The 23254-nt window shown below is 39.9% G+C and overlaps 1 protein-coding gene and 1 long non-coding RNA gene across 2 annotated transcripts in view; one reads left to right on the top strand and one right to left on the bottom strand.

Annotated features, from left to right (window-relative positions):
• metrnla (meteorin like, glial cell differentiation regulator a) overlaps nt 1-23254 on the bottom strand; it is a 29327-nt gene extending 6073 nt beyond the window's left edge. The window contains exons 1-2 of the mRNA XM_072558334.1: nt 22878-23254; nt 19732-20120 (exon numbers count right to left, since the gene is read on the bottom strand). Of these exons, the coding sequence (XP_072414435.1) occupies nt 19732-20120; nt 22878-22975 (487 nt within the window). The 5' untranslated portion in view covers nt 22976-23254. The remainder of the gene's footprint in view (nt 1-19731; nt 20121-22877) is intronic.
• On the top strand, nt 3708-16537 carry LOC140463887 (uncharacterized). The gene is made up of 3 exons (XR_011954801.1): nt 3708-3932; nt 14624-14751; nt 16109-16537. It is a non-coding gene; the product is annotated as an uncharacterized lncRNA (long non-coding RNA).

Below are 23254 nucleotides of genomic sequence, written 5' to 3'. Positions count from 1 at the left end.
ACAGTTAGTAAGTTTGCAGATGACACAAAAATTGGAGGTGTAGTGGACAGCTAAGAAGGTTACCTCAAATTACAACAGGATCTGGACCAGATGAGCCAGTGGGCTGAGAAGTGGGAGATGGAGTTTAATTCAGATAAATGTGAGGTGCTGCATTTTGGGAAAGCAAATCTTCGCAGGACTTATACATTTAATGGTAAGGTCCTAGGGAGGGTTGCTGAACAAAGACACCTTGGAGTGCAGGTGCATAGCTCCTTGAAAGTGGAGTCGCAGGTCGATAGGACAGTGAAGAAGGTGTTTGGTATGCTTTCCTTTATTGGTCAGAGTATTGAGTACAGAAGTTGGGAGGTCATGTTGCTGCTGTACAGGACATTGGTTAGGCCACTGTTGGAATATTGCGTACAATTCGGGTCTCCTTCCTATCAGAAAGATGTTGTGAAACTTGAAAGGGTTCAGAAAAGATTTACAAGGATGTTGCCAGGGTTGGAGGATCTGAACTTCAGGGAGAGGCTGAACAGGCTGGGGCTGTTTTCCCTGGAGCATCGGAGGCTGAGGGGTGACCTTATAGAGGTTTAAAAAATTATGAGGGACATGGATAGGATAAATAGGCAAAGTCTTTTCCTTGGGGTCGGGGAGTCCAGAACTGCAGGGCATAGGATTAGGGTGAGAGGGGAAAGATATAAAAGAGACCTAAGGGGCAACTTTTTCACGCAGAGGGTGGTACATGTATGTAATGAGCTGCCAGAGGATGTGGTGGAGGCTGGTACAATTGCAACATTTAAGAGGCATTTGAATGGGTATATGAATAGGAAGGGTTTGGAGGGATATGGGCCGGGTGCTGGCAGGTGGGACTAGATTGTGTTGGGATATCTGGTCGGCATGGACAGGTTGTACATCTCTATGATTCTATGTTTGGCCACTTTGTTGTTGCCTGTCCAGAGTTTCATGCCACCATCAAATTCACCACGGGCTACTTTCAACCATCTCTCATTCTTGAACACATGCACCTCCATCAAGGATGGGCCTCTCAGCACCTCACTCTACCACAAATCCACAGATAACCTCATGATGCTACACTTCTCCAGTTCCACCTGGAGTAAAACAGCCATCCCCTATGGACAAGCCCTGCGCATACAAGTGATCTGTTCAGATGAGGAGGAACGTATCGGGCACCTGGAAGTATTCAAGGATGCCCTCATAAGAACAGGATACGATGCTCAACACATCGACCGCCAATTCTGATATGCCACAGCAAGTGAACATAATGACCTCCTGAGGAGACAGACACATACTGCAGCCAATGGGGTTCAGTACTTCCCAGGAGCCGAAAAACTACGCCATGTTCTTCACAGCCTGAAACACATTATCAATGAGGATGAGCACCTCACCAAGAACTCCCCTACACCTCCACTGCTCACATTTAAACAACCACCAAACTTCAAACAGATCATTGTTCATAGCAAACCACCCGGCTTTCAGGACAACCTTGTCACTGCGGCTGTAAGACGTGTCAGAGTGTCGACACAGATACCACCATTACATATGGGGACACCTCCCACCATGTACGAGGCAGGTACTCATGTGACTCAGCCAACTTTGTCTCTCTCATACGCTGCAGGCAAGGATGCCCTGAGGCATGGTACATTGGCGAGACCGAGCAGAGGCTATGGCAACAGATGAATGGACACTGCACAATAATCAACAGACAGGAGTGTTCCCTCTCAATCAGAGAACACTTCAGTGGTCCAGGACATTCGACCTCAGACTTTCGGGTGACTGTCCTCCAAGGCAGACTTCGGGACAGGCAACAACACAAAGTGGCCAAGCAGAGTCTGATAGCCAAGTTCGGTACCCATGAATATGGCCTCAACTGGGACCTTGGGTTCATGTCACACTACAGGTGACCCCACTGCACTACACACATACAGACAGACACACACACATTCTCCTACAGACACATACACACGCAGACCCTCTCTCATACGCTCACACATACACTCTCACACTTACATGCACCATCTCACAGACTTATACCCCTTTACACTCACACATACACACACTCTCTCACAGACTCTCATAACCGCTTCCCACCCAACCACACATACACCCACGTGCGCATGCACACACACACAAGTTTGTGGGGTGAATTTGTACTTGCAGAATTACATTCTATTTTACTCAAAAACTGCATGACTCCATGTAAGATTCTATAAATCCGTTTTTAGATTTGAATCAGTCTGACCATTGTGGCGCAGACAGTCTCACACAGGGCACCTCTCACCTTAAATGCATTATCTGGGCTGACATGACACCAATTGAGAATGCAACTTTTAAAAAGTTCTGCGATTTACATATGAAAGAACTGAAACCAACAGTTCATTCAAAAAGATGAGAGACTTAACAAACAGGTCCTTTTTCAATATATAATTTCAGTTACACTGTAACTTTTGCTATAAATTCTGTGTCTAACGATCTTATACTGCACAACCACCTGATGAAGGAGCAGCGCTCCGAAAGCTAATGCTTCCAAATAAATCTGTTAGACTACAACCTGGTGTTGTATGATTTTTAACATTGTCCACCCCAGTCCAACACTGGAATCTCCAAATCATAGATATGATAACTTATCATTCAGTAAAATGCAAGCATAAAATGATGCATGGTTTACCCTTATATGGATTTTAGATATCATTTTAAAGCTATGCTTTAACTGAATAACTAACTGTAAAGGACAAAACAAATCTAGAAGGATTCTGTACAAAGGGAATTCATTGTAATTTACAGATGTGTTGATCTTCTGCTAAACAGAAAGTTCAGTTTCCCAAAGTCACTATGTTAATCAGTTTTCAATCACGCTGCATTCCTGCAACTCTTGTACTGTGCTTGTTTATTAAAATTGAATAAAGCCTTATTGATAACAGTGAAAATGATCAGTGAGACTGAAATCATTTCTCCTTCTGCTCCATCTCATACTCACACAATAAAGCACTTCATGATTCACCATCATATGTCAAGTACTGCTTAAAATATACTTAGGATTTGAAAGGTTGATTCCTAATCTGCAGCAGAATATGAGAAGGTCATGAAAACTTAAATGAGCCCAGCTATTACATCCAGGATGCTAGGTTTAACAATTCAAAATATGAAGACAGGACATGGATTTAATCAGCTATTTTAGTATTTTGTAAAACCCTGTATTTAATAAATAGTCTGGAAGGAACACTCTGGAAGGTTGTGATATGTCAGAGACTTAAAATGAGAATTACACACTAACGAGTGAGGATACTGCATTTTCAAATAATGCCTTAGACACAATATTCATTCTTTGTTCTCCTGGAAGGATTTTAATGTTTTGTGGTCAGTACTTTTTCCCCATTATTGACTAAAAAGCCCTTGTTTCCATTTCCTCCAGGTCTGCTTTACTTACTGTCTCTGAATCAAATCACTTAAGACAATCAGTGACTTCCATCCACACAACAGAAAGAAACACATTATGAATCTCCAAAGCATGGACACAATTCAGAGTTATTTATGGTATAATATGGGCATTGTCTGGAGCCCACAGTGAATTCTGCTGGGGATTACTTTACGGATACCGACAGCATCCTGCAGTAACCTGACTCAGGCCGAACCACTGCTCCTGAGTCCACTGCTTTCACTGCTTGACAGAAGGATGTAATTACATCATTCTGCACAAGCCAGCAGTCGTGTTGCAGCTGCTTTGAAAGACTTGCCCTCTGAACCTGATGTTACTGAAAGTACATGATGCTGCTAACAATAGGCAGCACTTGTTGGCCAACATACTTTGTGAATAGGTCTTCCCAAGGTGCAGCAACTATTTGTCACCAGAATGGCATAATGGCCAAGACCTGAGCAGATGAGCACTTTCTCTACAGATTCCTCAACCCTAATTAATTAAGTGAACAACAAAGAAGGTAAGTGCACTGAGAATACTATTGGTGGGACCTTATTTGAAACAACTGTTTTAAAATCAGAATATATTGATGAACATTTAATATAGTAGCACACAAAACTCTGAATAACAGGTATTTCCTGTCCTACACCCCTCCCCCCACCATTTTCTTTCCTATTATCACAGAGCGGCATTAACTATGTACCACTAGTCACCACAAACCCCAGATCTATAGGATTAGAACAGTTCTTAAGTGGTCAGACTTAACTTTAAAAACATCTCATACTTTGCCAAGCACTATCATGTTTAAAATCCAGTCTATTTCCATTTGATGCTCATCTTAATTTAATTTAAAGTTAAACATTTCAGAATCAAATCATAATGATTGAAGCATTAATTGAGTTCTGATGAAGCAAATACCCAGTGAAATGTTAATCAGTTTTGATAATGGAGACAAACCAAATCATTTTCCTAAGATAGGAACATATGAGTTGTATCGTGTGAGAAAGTTAAATTTCATGGTATAGTTTGATGTTTCCAACTTCTGTTTTTACTTCTTCATACTTCTTCCTGGCTTCCCAATCTACTGCAGTTCTTAGATACAGCTCAGCAATAGATTTTGGAAGATAAAAAGCCTTCAAACAAAACCACATTGTTATTCTTACAGCAAAATCTTGAATAACTCACCTTCTAAACTAGCCACAACACCAAAATCCGCCAGTACAATTCATGTCATAGCATGAGTCTTTGGTGAATGTTGTACTGTAATTCTTATACTCAGATCAGTTTTGAATCACTGAGGGTCAAATCTGGTATATACTGGTGATTCTGCAAGTAAATCAAATGCCAAAATATTCTGGAGAATTTAATTTCTTCACATATTAACACTTATATGTTCTTACCTCAGGAAAATACTTTTGCTTGCGCAGTTCAAACACTTGTTAAAGAAACAATAAATCTTCTAAACATTTTGGGCCATCAGACCCAGAGATTGCAATTTTAAGAAAATGCAGCTAGACATTTGCAATCCAGATCTCTCACCTCCAAACCAACTGAGGAAATTAATTTTTTACTGCAGTCCCAGTAGCAGCCTATAACATAGAGAAAGTTGCAAATACAGTCATCATACTCATCTCAACCATACTGAAAACTCTGGCTTGCTGAATTAATAAGAACACAAATGAAATCAGATTACAAATGCTTGAGTTGTGACATTAAAGTAACATGGAAAGATACAGTTATTAAAGAATATGAGGGGTACATAGAAGATGAACAGCAGGTGTCTTTTCCCCAAGGTGGGGGATTTCAAGGCTAGGGGGCATATTATTTAAAGGGGAGAGGGGAAAGATTTTAAAAAGACATGAGGGGCAGTGTTTTTTAATAAGACAATGGTTTGTGTGTGGAATGAACTTCCAGAGGAAGTGGTGGATGGGGGTACAGTTACAAATGTTTAAAAGACATTTTGATAATTACATGAAAAAGAAATGTTTGGAGAGGTAATAGGCCAAGCACAGGCAGATGAGACTAATTTAGTTTGAGTTTATGGTTTAGTTTGAGTTTAGTTTGGGTTGATTGGACCGAACGGTCTGTTTCCATACTGTACAATTCTATGAATGTGTTAGCGAAATAAAACAATTGTTTAAGAGGCAGATAATAAAAGGTTTCACAACACATTGCTTTGGGACGGATGTACAAGGGATTTTTGACAAAAGTTGGCAAATGGTTTGCAGTTTTACGTCTGTTTAAAAAAAAACTATATATTTCTTGTGTGCATTGAAGAGCTGTTATACTATGCTTATTGCAATATTCTAACCAAGCAATTTCTGCAAGGATAGTCACCTACTCAGGAGAAAGCAACACTTATCTTATAGAAGTTAGGAACAGGGCCCCTCAGGGAATGTGTTACTATTTACAGTAGTTGGAGAGGTCACTGGGAGTGTGTCAATATTTACAGAAGGCCACCCAAACAGAAAAGTTTTAAAGTCTCTGCCATAATTGCACATCTTTAAAACAAAATCAACATCAAGTTTTTTTTTCTGAATTTCCTGCCTGTGGAACTTTATTTTAATAACTTTTATAGAACAAACTACAGACTCAATAAGTCAGGGTAACTTGGCAATACACTAATACCCCGTATTGTGTTTGATGAATGCCTGTGATTCATCAACAGTTACATGATAGACAAACAGCAGGACGTCTAATACAGGTATAGATGCACACACATCAACAATACCAACTCATACATTCATGTAGAGATACCCACATATAAACCAAAACACATTTATATATACATCCAGAACACCAAGAAATATTCATAATACATACAGATAAGTACAATACCCATGCACAGGCATACTGACATATATGCACAAATATACACAATTTAAAGTCATGCCATGGCTGACTTTTCTCCTTATATATGACAAACTAAGAATTACATTAAAATTTTATATATACAGTATAGTACTTAATTTTTGCTTTTAAATAATTTATATATTTATGTTTAGTTGGTCTGTAGATCTTTCTATCTCAAAACACCTCAAGTAAATATATTTAAGGTTTTCTTCTACCAAGAATGTATGAATTGCAGTCGTGTGTCACTTTCATTTCCAATTAAAATTATTAGCTGTTTATTAAATTTTTGACAGGACACCTCCAATGTATTCCCATCCTGGAATCATTGCATTACAACTAATTTTTTATGAGGGAAAAAAAAAGTGTAAAATCAGTACAGCATAAGAGCCAAGTGTTCACTATGGATTTTATGTAGTTGCTCAGTAGATGCGTGGCATGGTGACATGGTGGCTTGGTGGTTAGCACTGCTGCCTCACAGCACCAGGGTCCTGGGTTCGATTCCCACCTGTCTGGGTGGAGTTTGCACATTCTCCCCGTGTCTGCGTGGGTTTCCTCTGGGTGCTCTGGTTTCCTCCCACAATCCAAAGATGTGCAGGTTAGGTGAATTGGCCATGCTAAATTGCCCATTGTGTTAGTCAGGGGTAGGAATTTGGGTAGGTTACTCTTTGGAGGGGCGGTGTGGACTTGTTGGGCTGAAGAGCCTGTTTCCACACTGTAGAGAATCTAATCTAATTACAGACTACAAACAACCCTAGTCAACGCAGTCTACTTGAATTAAATCAATAATTAATGGACCCAATTGGATAATAGACAGATTTAAAAGTTTAACTCATTTAATCATAAAACCATCATCATTATCTGTCAACATTAAATATTGCTAATTAAGTAACTATTGATGATATTGTTATTAATGATGCAGTATCAGCATAGACCAATGTATTGCCAAACTGGCCATCAACAGGTCGAGGCAGTGGGCCGTGGAGGGGGTCGTTAGGGCTGACTGCCTGCCCCTCTTCCGGGGTTACGTTAGAGCCCGGGTGACCCTGGAGAAGGAACACGTGGTGTCCACCAATACCCTGGAGTTGTTCAGGGAGAGGTGGGCGTCGCAGGGAGTGGAGTGCATTATTTCCCCCTCCAACTCTATTTTGATTTAGTCCCAACCCTCCCCTTCACTGTTTTGATCACACAGCATTGCCCTTTGATGTGAAGGAAATCGCTTGTCACTGGCCACCCAGGTGTTTTCCTATCTTCCTGGTGGTGGAAATCGAGCAAAGATTCATGCACCTTGTGTCTCTCATTGTGTCTCACACCTGCACATACACACCATGGGTGCTGGGGAAAAAATAATGAGCCCTACCGCAGTTAGGCGGTAGTGTGGGGAAAAACGGAAAATAAAAATAAATAAACAGGAGATTGTCACTGGCCACTCGGGTGTTTTCCCTATTAAAAAAAGACCAATGTATTACTGTATTTGAACAAATCTCAATTTCCCAATGCATATAATATCACTGTGAAAAGCAGAAAGAATGCCTCACATCAATTCTGCACGGCACAGAAAATGTTTGATATCTTGGATATAACCTAAATAAGTCAGATAAGATCTGTTTAATCATAAAGTGAAAGGATTACAATGGAAGTGGTCAGTTGTTTTGATTACATATATCAGAAGTAGTTTGTCATTAAAAGTTGCAACACAAAACCAGATTGAAAAGTCACAGCACAATTATGATCTCTGGATGTTGACAATACCGGCTGTCTTATGTTCTAAATGTTTCCTGGAAAAATATTTGTTTATGGTAAATCTTGCATATGAAATGACTCTCACCACAAGTTAGTTGCCTGTCCAGAATCCATGAAATATCTTAGATACTTAGATTTAGATTACTTAGATTAGATTACTTACAGTGTGGAAACAGGCCCTTCGGCCCAACAAGTCCACACCGCCCTGCCGAAGCGTAACCCACCCATACCCCTACATCTACATCTACCCCTTACCTATCGTAGATAGTGACAAGATTTCTGAACAGATGCTTGATTATTGGTCTCTGCTGTGTCAGCTGATTTCTGCCAGAACATCAGTGGAGTGCTACAGAGCAGCATCATGTACCCTGAGAAGGGTGCAGGAGAATGGATTAGGAATCACCAGGTGAAATGGAGGAATAAACCCATCCCCCCTCTCCGGTCAGCATCAAGTACCCCTTACTGAACAATGACAAATGTGAATGTTGCATGAGACCAGAATCAAGCTCAGCTGTGATGTCTTCCACTGTCAAAGAGCTAAACTCCACTCACTTTGCCTGTTTCTACATAATGGTAGCCACTCGGATAAAATATTGAAGGGTTGCCAATGGGTTCACAATTAGTCATTCCCACCCTGACCCATTGTCCTCAGACGTAGGAAGAAAAAAAGAGTGAATTATAAAAGGCTCAAATTAATTACTTGCCCAAAACATACTTCCTGTATCTGCAACAGCCACAGCTCAGTTGTTAGAACACTTTCCTCCACATCACAAGGCTCCAAGTTAAAGCTCAGTCCAGGACCTTCTGCAGCAATACCAAGGTTTAACATTCCTGTGCATTATGCAGGGAGTACTGGAGGTTTTGTCATTCAAATCAGACAGATGAGGCCCCCATCTTCCACTCAGTGGATGTAAAAATCCCATTGTATCATTTTGAAGAAGAGCAGCGAGTTATCCCCAGTGTAATGACCAATATTTTGTCACTCAGTCAACATCACAAAGAACAAATGATCTGGTCATTGTTAGGTTGCTGTTTTTGGAAGATTGCTGTGCATACATTGGAAGCTGCATTTCTTACTCCATTACAACAATAACTATACTTCAAAATATTTTTTCAAAATCATTTTTTAAAATATCATTGGCAGTAATGTGTTTCAAGATATCCAAGCAGCTGTAAAAATGCTATCTAGATTCACATCATATTATCTGTATTTAAGGCATTGCCTGTATATGCAAAATAAGCTTCCCTTTTACTTAATCTTTTGCTCCCTTACAGCTCTGAAACGTTGAACACCTAAATGACCATGCTGCTAGTTCAAATTAAATCCAAGGAAGGACCACTATTCCTTGTCAAAGCACCCCTTCACTGCAGCATAATTCGAAAACTCGACAACAGAATTAACTTTGCAGTTCTGGATGAATAACCATATGCCGAGTGCAAAAACAAACCTTCATCTTGTCTTAAAGTTCCCACTAAGTTACGCAAAAGGAGCTCAGTTGGATCCAGACCATAGAACATTACTGAACAGATCAAACTTTGCACGGAGTGATGATAAGCGTATTCTTTGATATCATTCCATAAATTTGTCAAAAAATAAATTTATTGGTACACAAAGTTAACCTTGGTGGATCCGCAGACAATTAGTAGCAAATGTATTTAGTTAAGGCATCAAAATCATTTTCTGAAATATAACATTTCAGGGGCAGGATGTACTTTCCCTTATGTTGTATTGATCATGTTGTGTGGCATCACTGACTCAACAATCCAGCTTAATCCCATGAGCAAAACCAATTGCGTGTACATGTGTATCTGTATATGTGTGTCTGTATGTGTGTGCCTATGTATATGTGTGTGACCATGTGTATGTCTGTATGTGTGAGACATACATTACAAACACGGGTGTGCACACTATGTATACGTGTGGATGTGTATGTGTACGTGTGTCTGTATGTACGTCTGTGTGCGCGCACACAAGTGTGTCTATCTATACATGTGTGCCTGTAGGCGTGTGTGTGCATGTGTACATGTGTGCATGTGCCTGTGGGTCTGTATGTGTGTCTCTATGTGTGTCTCTATGTGTGTCTGTATGTGTGTCTCTATGTGTGTCTCTATGTGTGTCTCTATGTGTGTCTGTATGTGTGTCTCTATGTGTGTCTCTATGTGGGTCTCTATGTGTGTCTCTATGTGTGTCTCTATGTGTGTCTGTATGTGTGTCTCTATGTGTGTCTCTATGTGTGTCTCTATGTGTGTCTCTATGTGGGTCTGTATGTGTGTCTCTATGTGTGTCTCTATGTGTGTCTCTATGTGGGTCTGTATGTGTGTCTCTATGTGTGTCTCTATGTGTGTCTGTATGTGTGTCTCTATGTGTGTCTCTATGTGGGTCTGTATGTGTGTCTCTATGTGTGTGTCTATGTGGGTCTGTATGTGTGTCTCTATGTGTGTCTGTATGTGTGTCTGTATGTGTGTCTCTATGTGTGTCTCTATGTGTGTCTCTATGTGTGTCTGTATGTGTGTCTCTATGTGTGTCTCTATGTGTGTCTCTATGTGTGTCTGTATGTGTGTCTCTATGTGTGTCTCTATGTGTGTCTGTATGTGTGTCTCTATGTGTGTCTCTATGTGTGTCTCTATGTGTGTACACTAATTTAGTCCGACTAGTTCTCTATTCTCCAGTCCACCTAAATTGACAATCAAAACAGATCACTGAGCTCAAAGATATATAAAATTCCTCAAATCAGGAATGTCTGACAGTATTCAAAATAAACAAATAATCAATTTTAACCAAAATTTGTACATAGATAAGCAAAGTTTTGGTTAAATAATATCTGTAATAAAGTTCAAAATTGCTGGATATACCCGACTGGTAGCACTTGGGGAGACAAACAAAATTATGTTTCAGCACTGTAATCTTTCATCAAACCTCAGGTAGGGTCCAATCCCAAAGACTAGCCTCATTTTGGAGTCCGAACACCAGGGAAGCTGTGGCCAGTGGCCATGATTGTTCAGGAGTTGGCCAATGAACAAGTTGCTTCCAGAAACCTCACTTAGTTAAAGATGACAGTTGGGACAAAGGAAGCAGGAAGCAAAAGTATAGACAGTGACGTTGAACTGACAAGTCCAACAGAGAAGGTGGGCACTGCTGAGGCAGGCAAGTGACCCTGAAGGTGCTTCAAGGACAGGTGCCAAGAGGCTCAAAAATGCTAGGGTTGTTGGGGTGCAGGGTAAATTCCTCCATAGAAGCAACAATGGACGCCCCATCATAGACACGGGAGCCCTCTGGGTCAGGATGGCCAACAAAGGACACCTACGATGAACCGAAATCTCAGTGCAGAGCTGACAGCAGCTCGGATGGGAGGAAAGTGTCACACCTCTGCAAAATGGTCTCGAACATGGAAAATACTCTCAGAGGGGGAATAAATCCAACCAAGTCACCAGAAAAGAAATTCAGGTGTTGTGTTGAAAAAAGGCCCAGCCCAACCATTACTAAACCAGAGTCTGCCTGCATTAAACATACCAGGATTCAGCATCAGGTTGAAGAAGAAAAGTTGCAAAAGGATGTTCTGGGGAAAAGTTTGAGCTGACCTTTTGGAGGGTGCAAACTGGGCCCTTAGCCCTTAATAAATCTGTGGAAATATGGGATACAGACTTGTGTCACTGCTGTACGCTGAAGGGCACCAAACAAGTATTTACAAGAGTGACAGGTTTGGATCGAGACTATAAGGAGAAACAGTTTTAACTGGGAAGAGACAGATAGCATGAAGGAATTAGATTTAAGATCATTAGCAAATGAACTAAATGAGAGATGAGGAGAATTTGTTTTATGTAGTACGTTGCCATGATCTGGAATGCACTGTCTGAAAAGGTAATGCAAGCAGATTCCTCATTAACTTTCTTGAAAAGAAAGTCTGTACATGGCATTGAAGAAAGAACATGGCAATGGAATAAAATGAATACCCTTTAACAGAGAAAGCACTGAACAGTCTCCTTCCATTCTACCTCATTCTGTTGGAGGTGATCATTGGATTGTGTTCCAAAATAGTATGTCAGACATGACCTTCTATGGGAGGGATGCTGTTAAACTTGAGAAGGTATAGAAAAGATTTACAAGGATGTTGCTGAGGCTGGAGGGTTTGAGTTACAGGGAGAGGCTGAATAGGCTGAGGCTTTCTTCCCTTGGAACATTGGAGGCTGAGGAGGTTTGTAAAATAAGGGGCATGGATAGGGTGATCGGCAAGGTCTTTTTCCTATTATAGGGCAAGTCTGAATCTAGAGGGCATTGGTTTAAGGCAGGGGAAGGATTTAAAAAGTACCTGAGGGATTACTTTTTCACACAGAGGGTGGTGCATGTATGAAACAAACTGCCAGAGGAAGTGGTGGGAGCGGGTACAAAAGCAATGTTTAACAGGGTACATGAAAGGGTACATGAATAGGAAGGGTTTAGAGAAACATAGGCCACATGCTGGCAAATGGGATGAAATTAGATTGGGATGTCTGGTCAGTGTGGACAAGTTAGACTGAAGGCTCTGATCCATGCTGTACGAGTCTACATAACTCTATGACTAGTTCAGTCAATTATAGCAGATCTGTGGCTTTAAGATCCAATTTAGAGCAGATTATCACAAAGTAAAGTGCTTCCTTTCTCTAGTTCAAGTTACAGGGTAGAAGAGGTAACACGAACATCTTTTCTCCTCTCTCTTATGCAACAAAACAGTGATGAATGTAGTTTCGTATTTCATCAAAACCTGCAATTCTGCATCTGACTTGCCTCACATTAAAAGTGAAAATGAGAGATTTGCATTTCATGACCATTGCAACTCCTTTCGTGACCAAAGGACATCCCAAAACATTTCACAGCTGATGAATTACTTTTTTGAAATGTATTCACTGTTGTAAATTAGGAAACATAGCTGCCAATTTGCGAAGGGATAGCACCCACAAACAGCAAGGTAGTAATGACGTGATAATCTATGTTTGTGATGCTGATCAAGGGATGAATATTGACCAGGACCCTGGGGCAACTCTCCTGCTCTTCTTCAAAATACAACCAGGGGATCTCAGACATCATACTGAGGGCAGATGGGACCTTGCCTTATGAAGAGAGATTGAACAACTTAGACCACTTCTCTCTATTCTTCAGAAGAATGTGAGGAGATCTAATTGAGATACACAAGGTGTTAAAGGAAACTGACAAAGTAACTGTAAAGAGGATATTTCCTCTTCTGAGCAATCTACAAGAAAATACATGATTGGTTTAAATCTGTTACTGGCTATTCTAAAACTGTGATGAGGAGGGATTACTTCTCTCAAAGAGTTGTGAATCTGTGGAATTCACTACCTCGGTTACAGTGGATGCCAGGACACTGAATACATTTGAGGAGGAAAGAGACAGATTTTGAGGTTGAAGTATTATGTAGAATGGGCAGGAGTTGAGGTCAAATTGAATGGCAGAGCAGGCTTGAGGGGCATAATTGCCTAGTTTTTAAGGTTCTTAACATCTTATCCAAAAGGTGATACAACCGACAGCAAGCTTCTATGGAATGAAAATTCACGAGATTATTAAACTCACTGAAAATCTCCCGTGCTCCTAACCAGATGCTGTTAGGTCATAAATCAAGCTTCAAATAATGCTCTGGGCGTACTGGATTTAACTTATTCACAAGATGAACATTTAGATAAATTATAAATGGAAGTGCAGCCTAGCATAACAGTTATGCTTTTAGATTCGTGTTCCTCAGTTAATAACCATGCAGTACAACAATTGTACTGTTATATTGCTACTGTTGAGAAAGAAAGGAAATAAAAGGGCAACTGAATATTTCCTCTTTACTGGAAGAAACTCTAAAAAAAAAGCTTATTTGTAAGGACGCTCTAAATGAACATGTTTAATGTACAGATCAAATGCTTCAGAAAGGGTAATGTGTGAAGCATTAATTAGAAGGTAAGTATACATTTTATAAATACAATATTTTGTTTGCATTCAGCTAGTTTACGCTGATTTCAGATGAGTGCATCTTTTCTTCAGAATGGTAATTAGAAACTAAAACGATTTTTGGTCAATCTTTCTCCCAGTGATCGTCAATTACGTAGTTCTAATCACACAGGTATTGCATTGCCAGCTCTGCGTTTTAGATATTTCAATGGTTTCAAACATTCTGTGTCAATGAGTGCTCAGTACCTGCAAGGTCAAAAACAAACTTGAAGGCATTGTTCAACAACCCAAGTTTAAAGATGTTATTGAAATCTCTAAAAGTTAGATTGCTGATTGCTATTAAGATTTCGCCATCAATTTGTGGAGATTTATACTGGTTCAGGAAATGGGGAATGTCAACAGATACCTGGGGAAATTTTCTCTGAATAATTTATCAGATTTGGGTGTTGCGACGTTCAATTTTATAAGAATACTGTAATGTTATTAAAAAGCATCAATTGAACTGTCGGATTTTACAGGAAAGAAGATTTTTTAGTCCATCATATCTGGGCCCGTCCTTTAAAAGTGTTACCCAATTCCCTGCTCTTTGAAATGTTGAAAATATTTATTTTCCAAAATATATCTAATTATTTTTAAAATCATCAATGCACACGGCTTCCACTATTGCTCCCTATATGCTATTTTCTTTCCAGATAAATCTAACAGGATCCAGACCAGATGGGCCAATGGGCTGAGAAGTGGCAGATGGAGTTTAATTCAGATAAATGCGAGGATCTGCATTTTGGGAAAGCAAATTTTTGCAGGACTTATACACTTAATGGTAAGGTCCTAGGGAATGTTGCTGAACAAAGAGACCTTGGAGTGCAGGTTCATAGCTCCTTGAAAGTGGAGTCGCAGATAGATAGGATAGTGAAGAAGGTGTTTGGTATGCTTTCCTTTATTGGTCAGAGTATTGAGTACAGGAGTTGGGAGGTCATGTTTCAGCTGTACAGGACATTGGTTAGGCCACTGTTGGAATATTGCGTGCAATTCTGGTCTCCTTCCTATCAGGAAGATGTTGTGAAGCTTGAAAGGGTTCGGAAAAGATTTATAAGGATGTTGCCAGGGTTGGAGGATTTGAGCTATAGGGAGAGGCTGAACAGGCTGGGGCTGTTTTCTCTGGAGCGTCGGAGGCTGAGAGTAACCTTATAGAGGTTTACAAAATTATGATGGGCATGGATAGGGTAAATAGGCATAGTCTTTTTCCCTGGGGACGGGAGTCCAGAACGAGAGGGCATAGGTTTAGGGTGAGAGGGGAAAGATATAAAAGGGACCTAAGTGACAACTGTTTCAAACAGAGGGTGGTACGTGTATGGAATGAACTGCCAGAAGATGTGGTGAAGGCTGGTACAATTGCAACATTTAAGAGGCATTTGGATGGGTATATGAATAGGAAGGGTTTGGAGGGATATGGGCTGGGTGCTGGTAGGTGGGACTAGATTGGGTTGGGACATCTGGTCAGCATGGACGGGTTGGACCGAAGGGTCTGTTTCCATGCTGTACATCTCTATGACTCTATGTGCCTCTTTTAATATCTGTGTGACAAAATCTTTGTAACATTATGCACATCTTTATTCTTCCTCCAATCCGCAATGCTTTGTCAAACAAGAACCACAGTTTTTGTAGCTCATCCTCATATCTAAGTCAATTCATCAGCAGTTTAAGAGAAAGCATTAGAGATATAGGAATACTGGCTAGCCTACTGCTGGTAGGTTAAATTTTTAAAAATCTCAGTTAGGACCATCTTATATGCCATTTAAAATCCTATTATGATTTTTAAAATGTTTCACGTAAATTAGGGTTCAAAATTATTCAATTATGAATCTGGCCACAAGATGACTAAACTTTCACCTTACCAAAAGCAAGCAGTCAGTGCATCGGAACCTACAGTTGCCCTCTTTGTTTTAATAACTGTGAAATTGGATAGTGCTCCATAAAATGTCAGTAACTTAAAAACCCACCAGAATGAATGAGACAAAAGAATCAATTATTCAAGTCAGTAATTAGACGTGGAATGGTATTCAAAAATATTAGTGTGACTGTACTTTCCTGAAATGTTTGTGAGATTACTGTGTTTGTACAGCTGTGGCATCTCAGTACGAAGCTCATCCTTCTGCTCAATTATTTCCTTCTCCCAGATGAACCTGCGGAAGCTTCTTCAAACGTTCCTTTCGATGAACATCAATGGGAAAAGGGCAGATTCAAGTGCTGCTACATTCAAAAGGCCATCAATGTTTAGTGACAGCAGTTCACTGCTGCTATTTGGTTAAATTCTGATGGCATATTACTTATTCTCTATTTATTCCAAAAGGAATTCCTCCAGCAGTGAGACAGACCTGGGTGAGGTAAACAGAACAATACAAGCACCTGCTGAATGCCTCCCGAGAGAAGTTTTGCTTTTAGGGTAAAGGAGATGTTATTTGGATTGTGGGTGTAGATATAATAGCTGCTTGCAAAATATTGAAGAGCAGTAGTTAAAAGAAGCAAGCACAGAGAAAGGTGGATTTGTACTCCATCTTTCATGTTCTCAGGACTTCTCAATAAAGTACTAATTTGATGATTTTCAAGAGCAGTAGTCATTGATCTTTTTATTGGAAAAATATACTTTAATCATAAAAACTGTAGGAGAGTATGGCAGCCGATTTATAAATGATCAAGTTCCTACAAACAGCAGTTAGATAAATGAACAGAAAGTCTGATTCAGTGATGTTTGCTGAGGGATAAATGTTGACCAGGACATCAGATGAACTTCACTACTCATTGTTGCATTGTGCAAAGGGATAGATTTGGTTCCAATGATTGTTCCCAAACCTGCAATGTAATTCCCTCATTAATAGTCAGCACACAACAACAATCCCACCCTCACACCTCCTCCCCCATCACTCTCCAGAACCAGACATTAGACCTCTATAATAGAACTATGGTTTATGTAATTGAGATGACAAGACAAACACGTAGATAGTGTTGGAATAGTGAGACACAAGATTAAATTCTGCTGCCAGCAAGGTCACAGAATAAAAAAACAAATGGTTCCATAGCATGAGCTGAGGATTTCAGAGAGATGTTTTACTTTCAGCCCTTTGAACACATTTCACATTTGCCTCCAGAAAATTACCCAAGAGTTAGTTTTACATCACACCTTCTTGAAAATAAGCTGCCAAATGACTATGTGTTCTTGCAGACTATCTGTGACAGAATGTCGTTGAGAATTGTACATTTTTATATAAGCAAGTGGGGAGATGGGATTTGGTGGGAATGAGGAACTGAGGAGTTACAATCAGATCAGATCAGCCATGATCTTATTGAATGGCAGATCAGACTCAAGGGCAGAATAGCCTACTCTTCTTCCTTGTTTGTATGGTCGTAAAGTACATTCACTTTTATGATGGTCTAGATGATGTTACTCAGCAAAATATGCCCTGAACTGGAATTGAATTTTATTTTCTGTTAGTTTGAGGACCAGAGACACTCTACTGCATAGTTTAGAAGGGGATCAGAAACTATAAGGAGTTTAGTTTTCAAGATGCATTAAGGCAAATGTTTGTATTTTGTACATTTTAAGATTGGCTTAAAGGGGATGATGATGGTGTGTAAGGCTTCCCACTTTAGTTCTGGTTATAATTGAAGGTATAGCTCTCAACTGCTGTGTGCAAGAAAAAAAATTAAAACCTTATTCATTCCAATATAAAACCACTTCAAGCTGTTTGGCAAACTTACTTGCTACATGGCTTTCATTTCCTGACTTGGCTCAAATAGAGCCCCGTACCTCTGACTTACACTGCACCTCAGTGCACACTGAACACTTCATTTCATACTGCAGCAAATTGGTAAGGCATGACTCAATCCAAAAGCACAACTTGCCCTCTGTCTGCCCCACCATCCTGACACTATAAAGAACGTGTGTAAAGCCTACCACTGCTTCATGCAAATGGAAAAAGTTCCTAGCAGTGAAAACAGTAAATGTTGAAAGCACAATTTTTCAATGATTTGCTACCCAGATGTTTGATGCTATTTGCTTAAGACCTAGCTTACACACTTCTTGAGGTCAGATCAATGATTCATAATTTCTTTTAAGAACAAAGGACTGAATTTCCAGCCAGATGAAGTTTGTGACAAAAGCTACTAATCTTAATAAACGTTCTAAGCACAATAGGTTAGACTGGTAATGGCTTGAAAAAGTTTGCTTCATTTAACACGCTGATGTGAAAGCGCCATCTATTGGTGACAAAAACTCTACAACTGAAATTAAGCCAACCTGAAACAAGACAACAGATTCAGATGATCTTTAGATGAAGTAATACATCTTGTACATCTCTTTCCAAAACTATCATTGTTACTGTAAACACACCAGGTGTCATTGCATGTATATGCGGAAAATATTATTGCTTAGTGCAGGCATGATTTTATCATACACAATTGAAACACTGGGTCTTTGTGTCACTTTGAGTTCATCATTTTGTGCCCCTCAAAGACAGGAGTGTGTCAAAAATGTATTTGCATTTAGCATCATTACAGATAAATACAGCCTCTCATTCCTCAGTTGTATTTAAAAGAAAAAGAGGCCATGGAGCAAAGTGAAAATTACATTTAATTGACATTGCAAATCAATTTTAAACTCACTGCTAATATGTGATGGACACAACATTTGCAATTAGTTAGGCTGTATTTATAAATACATGTTGTGGTTAAAATATATGTATACTGCCTTTCCATCTGGAACTCCATAATTAAAATAAACCAAATTTATTTGTTAAATCCCAATTCTGGGCTGACTCACAGCATTACATCATGTTAAAGAATGAATATTAACATGGAACTTCAACCACATGGTAAAGTGATTGCATCCCAGTCTGGACAAATTTTGTTACTTCTTATGTGTGTTGTTTGCAGGAATGTAGCACTCATGCACCACTTTAACTCTGGGAGACAGAGGAAACAGTTGGACTTCTAAATTATCTCTAACCCTAAAACACGTCTGGATGGGTTACTCTTCGGAGGGTCTTTGTGGACTTGTTGGGTTGAAGGGCCTGTTTCCACACTGTAGGAAATCTAATCTTCTGGGTGGTGTAGTGGCACAGTGATTAGCACTGCTGCCGCACAGTGCTAGAGACCCAGGTTCAATTCCCGCCTCAGGCACTGTCTGCGTAGAGTTTGTACGTTCTCCTCGTGTCTGTGTGGGTTTCTTCCCACAGTCCAAAAATGTGCAGGTTAGGTGAATTGGCCATGCTAAATTGCCCAGAGTGTTAGGTGAAGGGGTAAATGTAGGGGAATGGGCCTGAGTGGGTTGCTCTTTGGAGGGTCAGTGAGGACTTGTTGGGCTGAAGGGCTTGTTTCCACATTGTATGTAATCTAATCTAATTGTTTCACTGATGGCACAGCCAACCAAATGAAAGTCTTAACACAGAAAAATCCTTTGAAAATAATTATTTTGCAGAGATAGCTTTGAACATCTAGAAATTACAACAGATGGTCATCCAACCATTTCATGTGTACTTAAATTTCTATGTTAATTAAGACAGGTTTTTTGAGAAGATATTTTGGCCCAAATGTTGTGTGTGTGCATGTTAGTACTGCAGTAACTATTCTGAAGTTCAATTTTGGAACTTCATCAAGACATCTGCCCAAAGCAGAAACTGTGATTTCAAGTCAATAATGTTTCCATCACTGGTTACTGGTCATCAGAAGCCAGTCAATAAGTAGTTTGCAGCAGAGAGTGGAATAATGTTGAAACTGTGTCAGTAACTCTGGATATATTGCTTACCTGGTGAATTGTGTAAATCGGCAGCAGTCCTGTCTTTAAATAATTCATACTGGAAGCCAGTGATTTTTCTGCTTATGTCCCTCTGAGGGGTAGCCTGAATAAAGAGTGTCCCCTGGTCCATATTAAAGCAATACACTTTGTTTGGGATATGGTCCTCTTCACTCACAAGAAGCTTCAAATTGCCAGCTTTTTCCAAATAAATATTAGCTCCTTTGGAGTCTTTGAAAGGTTTTATGCAGACAGTCAAGTCTTTGTAGGAGGCTGTTGCTATGTTAGTCCTTAAGTTAACTCTTAAGGCTCCAGTAGGATACAACCATTCCAGTGAACCTTCGGAACAACGCAGATATACCTGTTCTATATCTCTGGAATGAGCATTGTGAGTTAATCCACTAGGGGAAAAAAAAGGAGAAAAACAATTAAAATCTTTGCAAATTGTAGATATATCCTACTCAGTATGCTTTGGATCAATTTAAGGGTGGTTGGGGGTGGGGGGGTTCCTATAGCAATCCTTTTATATTCATTTCTTTTTCACTTCCCCAGATTTGAAATTAAAGAAGCAAACCTTATCCTAGTCCTCATTCTAAGATAGCTTCAATATCAGAAAATTTTGACAGGAAATATTAATAACTCAAGAAACTGTTTCCAGACCATTAAATAGCTAATTCTGTCAATACAAGTCTTTCTTGCTTTCTTTTACTTCTCTCCAATTTCCTCTGACCATTAACAGACACATTTTTAATCAAACTATTGAGATGTGTTGTGCCACACCTCTGCTACAGCTGGGACTTGAAACCAGGCCATCGAACTCACCACAATAATGTGAAAAGAACACTTAACATTCCCTCCCTATGCTTGTGATAATAGTGAAGAAGGCAAACAAGCAGAAATAAAACTGATCTTCAATCATTTTTTTGTCTCAAATGTCCTTTTATTTTGATTTTGACAAGTTGCACAAGTTTTAAATTAAGTTAGTCTGCTGACAGGAAATTCTGAATACAAAGAGCTCTGTGTAAAATAAAAGTTATTTCTCTTTAACTCATTTAACGTTCTTAACCACTTCAAAGTTTCTGTTTGACAGCATGTGAGTTTATGTGGGTTGATAATCCACTAAAACTAATCTGCAGTATTTATTTGTATGGTGCTCCTACTGGTGCGGATCCTTAAGTCCTCTAAAGTGTCACTGCACATATGTTCACAATGTTCCTATCAATTTAAAATTACTTGCAAGCTCCAAATAAGTGAACTTCCAAGCAAAAAAATGCACAGGACATGAACAGCTTATCTTTCCATTTAAATTTGCTGAGCAACCGTAGTTATATTGCAGTAAGCCACATTTAATTTAAGTGGTCATTATTTTGAGTTGACTTATTTTCCACTTGTAAACATACTGACAGATAACAGGTCACTTTTCATTAGCTTTGGCAAACTTTTCCTGGGTAAAGTAAACTTTCTTTGTCTGGAGGATGTCTCAGACCTCCCAGGGTATAATAACCACATGTCAAACAGTAACTACAAGTATGCACAAAGGGTTTGAAGGTGGGCAAACAAATAGCCCTGGTAGTTGACTAATTAACATCAAAAGAAATTGGATGAGCATTTTCTTAAATTGGTTGAAAGATAAGGCAAATCACAAACTCATAAATTGGTAAACATGCTATAATATCTATAATGAGAAGCTATCTGGTCATTGCCATTACAAGATAGTACAACTTACTGTAAAGAGGAACTCCTGGTATAAACTTTCGTTCAAAACCACATTTCAAGCAACTTACTAAAAATATATAAGCAAAAGCTATATGCAATTTAGTGGAATTGAGCAGCAAATGTGTCCCTGTGATTCCTTTATGTGATTCCCCTCTCCCTTCTCCTGGCCTCCCCATCCTGGGGTACAATTGTTGTCTCGCACAAGAGGCTCTCAGTGCGAGTCTGTTAAACGAACACCTCTCTCTTTTCCCGCCACACTTGCTGAACACTCCTTAATGCCCACTGGCACTATAGTGCCTGCAGTTTTCATTCAAATAGATCTCCCATTCCTTTATGTTTCCCAAACAACAGCACTTTTAAAATACAGGCTGCCATTCTCCAGACTTGCAGTTAATTATTGTCCTTGATTCTTCTTTTTGGACTAGCACCATTTCAAAATCCCAGTTGCTCAATGGAAACATCATAACAACAGTGAATCATGTGGGTGAATCACTGCTAGCAACAATAGCAGGAGGGTGACAGTAGCAGGTCGTTAATATTTTCAATAAGATTTTCAGCCAAAAAAAAGGACTTTTGAACACCGAAAGAATTATTTTAAACAAACATAAAGGCAGGTTCCTGCGTACAAAACTTGGAAACTTTTTAAAATCAAAGTGATTCATTATTTTAAAAATTCTGAATAAACGTGTGTGGTGCTCGGCAGGTGTTTCCTTCCTAATGTCTCCGAGTCTATCTCGCAACAATGAGTGTGCACCAATAATCCTGCGAGAATCTCTGCCTGTTACTTTGGGGTTAGATTACAGCATAGAAGCGTCTCATTAACCGCAGGGGTCTGAAACTCGACTGTCTCTACATTAAGACAAAACACTAACTGAAAATGCCAAAACACTCGCAAAAACGAAGAAACGGGCTTCTTTCGAGAAGAATTGAAGTGGCTTTTTTTTTGTTAAAGAGGAAACTCGACACAGACATTGCATGCTGAACTCGAGTCTCACATTGACCAAGTCCCATAGCAGGGAACTTGTCAACACTACATTTATATATGATCGACACCAACTCAGTACTGAATGCAAAAAGCCTGCAACAGATCCAGCATCAGTCAATGGTCTGAGGTTAGGCAATGCGTTCCCCATTCAAATCCGCAGCAGCACCCGCTCAGTATAGCCTTGGTGCTAGAGTGCGGGTGCTGGTGAACCGCACTGAGGTGTGCTTCCTCCCCCTTGGTTAACAGGAACATTCCGATAGAGAGTCCTCTCTGACTCTTTAAAAGACTCTGACTCTGGAAAAGCTCAGCGGGTCTGGCAACATTTGTGGAGAGAAAGCAGAGTTAATGTTTCGGGTCCGGTGACCCTTCCTCTCTGACTCTTCCCGGTGCTCTCTCTCTCTCTCTCTCTCTCTATCTATCTATCTATCTATCTGTCAGGCTGTATGTTCCTGCTCACCTTCCCTTCCAGCTGCACTGGTTAATGGAATACTGCGATGTCGCCACTTTACACACCAGCAGCACTGCCAACACTAAGTCCAACACTGTGCTTAACATTTTCCTTCTGTATTTTTCTCAATTCTCCACGGGGTCCGATCGCCAGGGCAGCGGGACAAACAGAATAAAGCGAGCTCCTGCAAATCTCGACGAGGGACTGCTCCTTTCTCTCTACATTATTGTCTGCCCTGGGAGGAGTGTTTGGAGTGCCTGGTGTTGTTCAGATTTCCCCGCACAAGGTCCGCAGCGTCCTCCTCTCAAGCCCAAGACATGACAGAGCATCACATTTCCTCGGTGCAGCACTTTCTGTTGTAATAAGACTTTCAGCTCCACGTCACT

Source organism: Chiloscyllium punctatum, chromosome 39 (genome assembly GCF_047496795.1).
Source record: "Chiloscyllium punctatum isolate Juve2018m chromosome 39, sChiPun1.3, whole genome shotgun sequence".
Lineage (NCBI taxonomy): Eukaryota > Metazoa > Chordata > Chondrichthyes > Orectolobiformes > Hemiscylliidae > Chiloscyllium > Chiloscyllium punctatum.
This window is presented reverse-complemented; position numbering and strand designations above follow the sequence as displayed.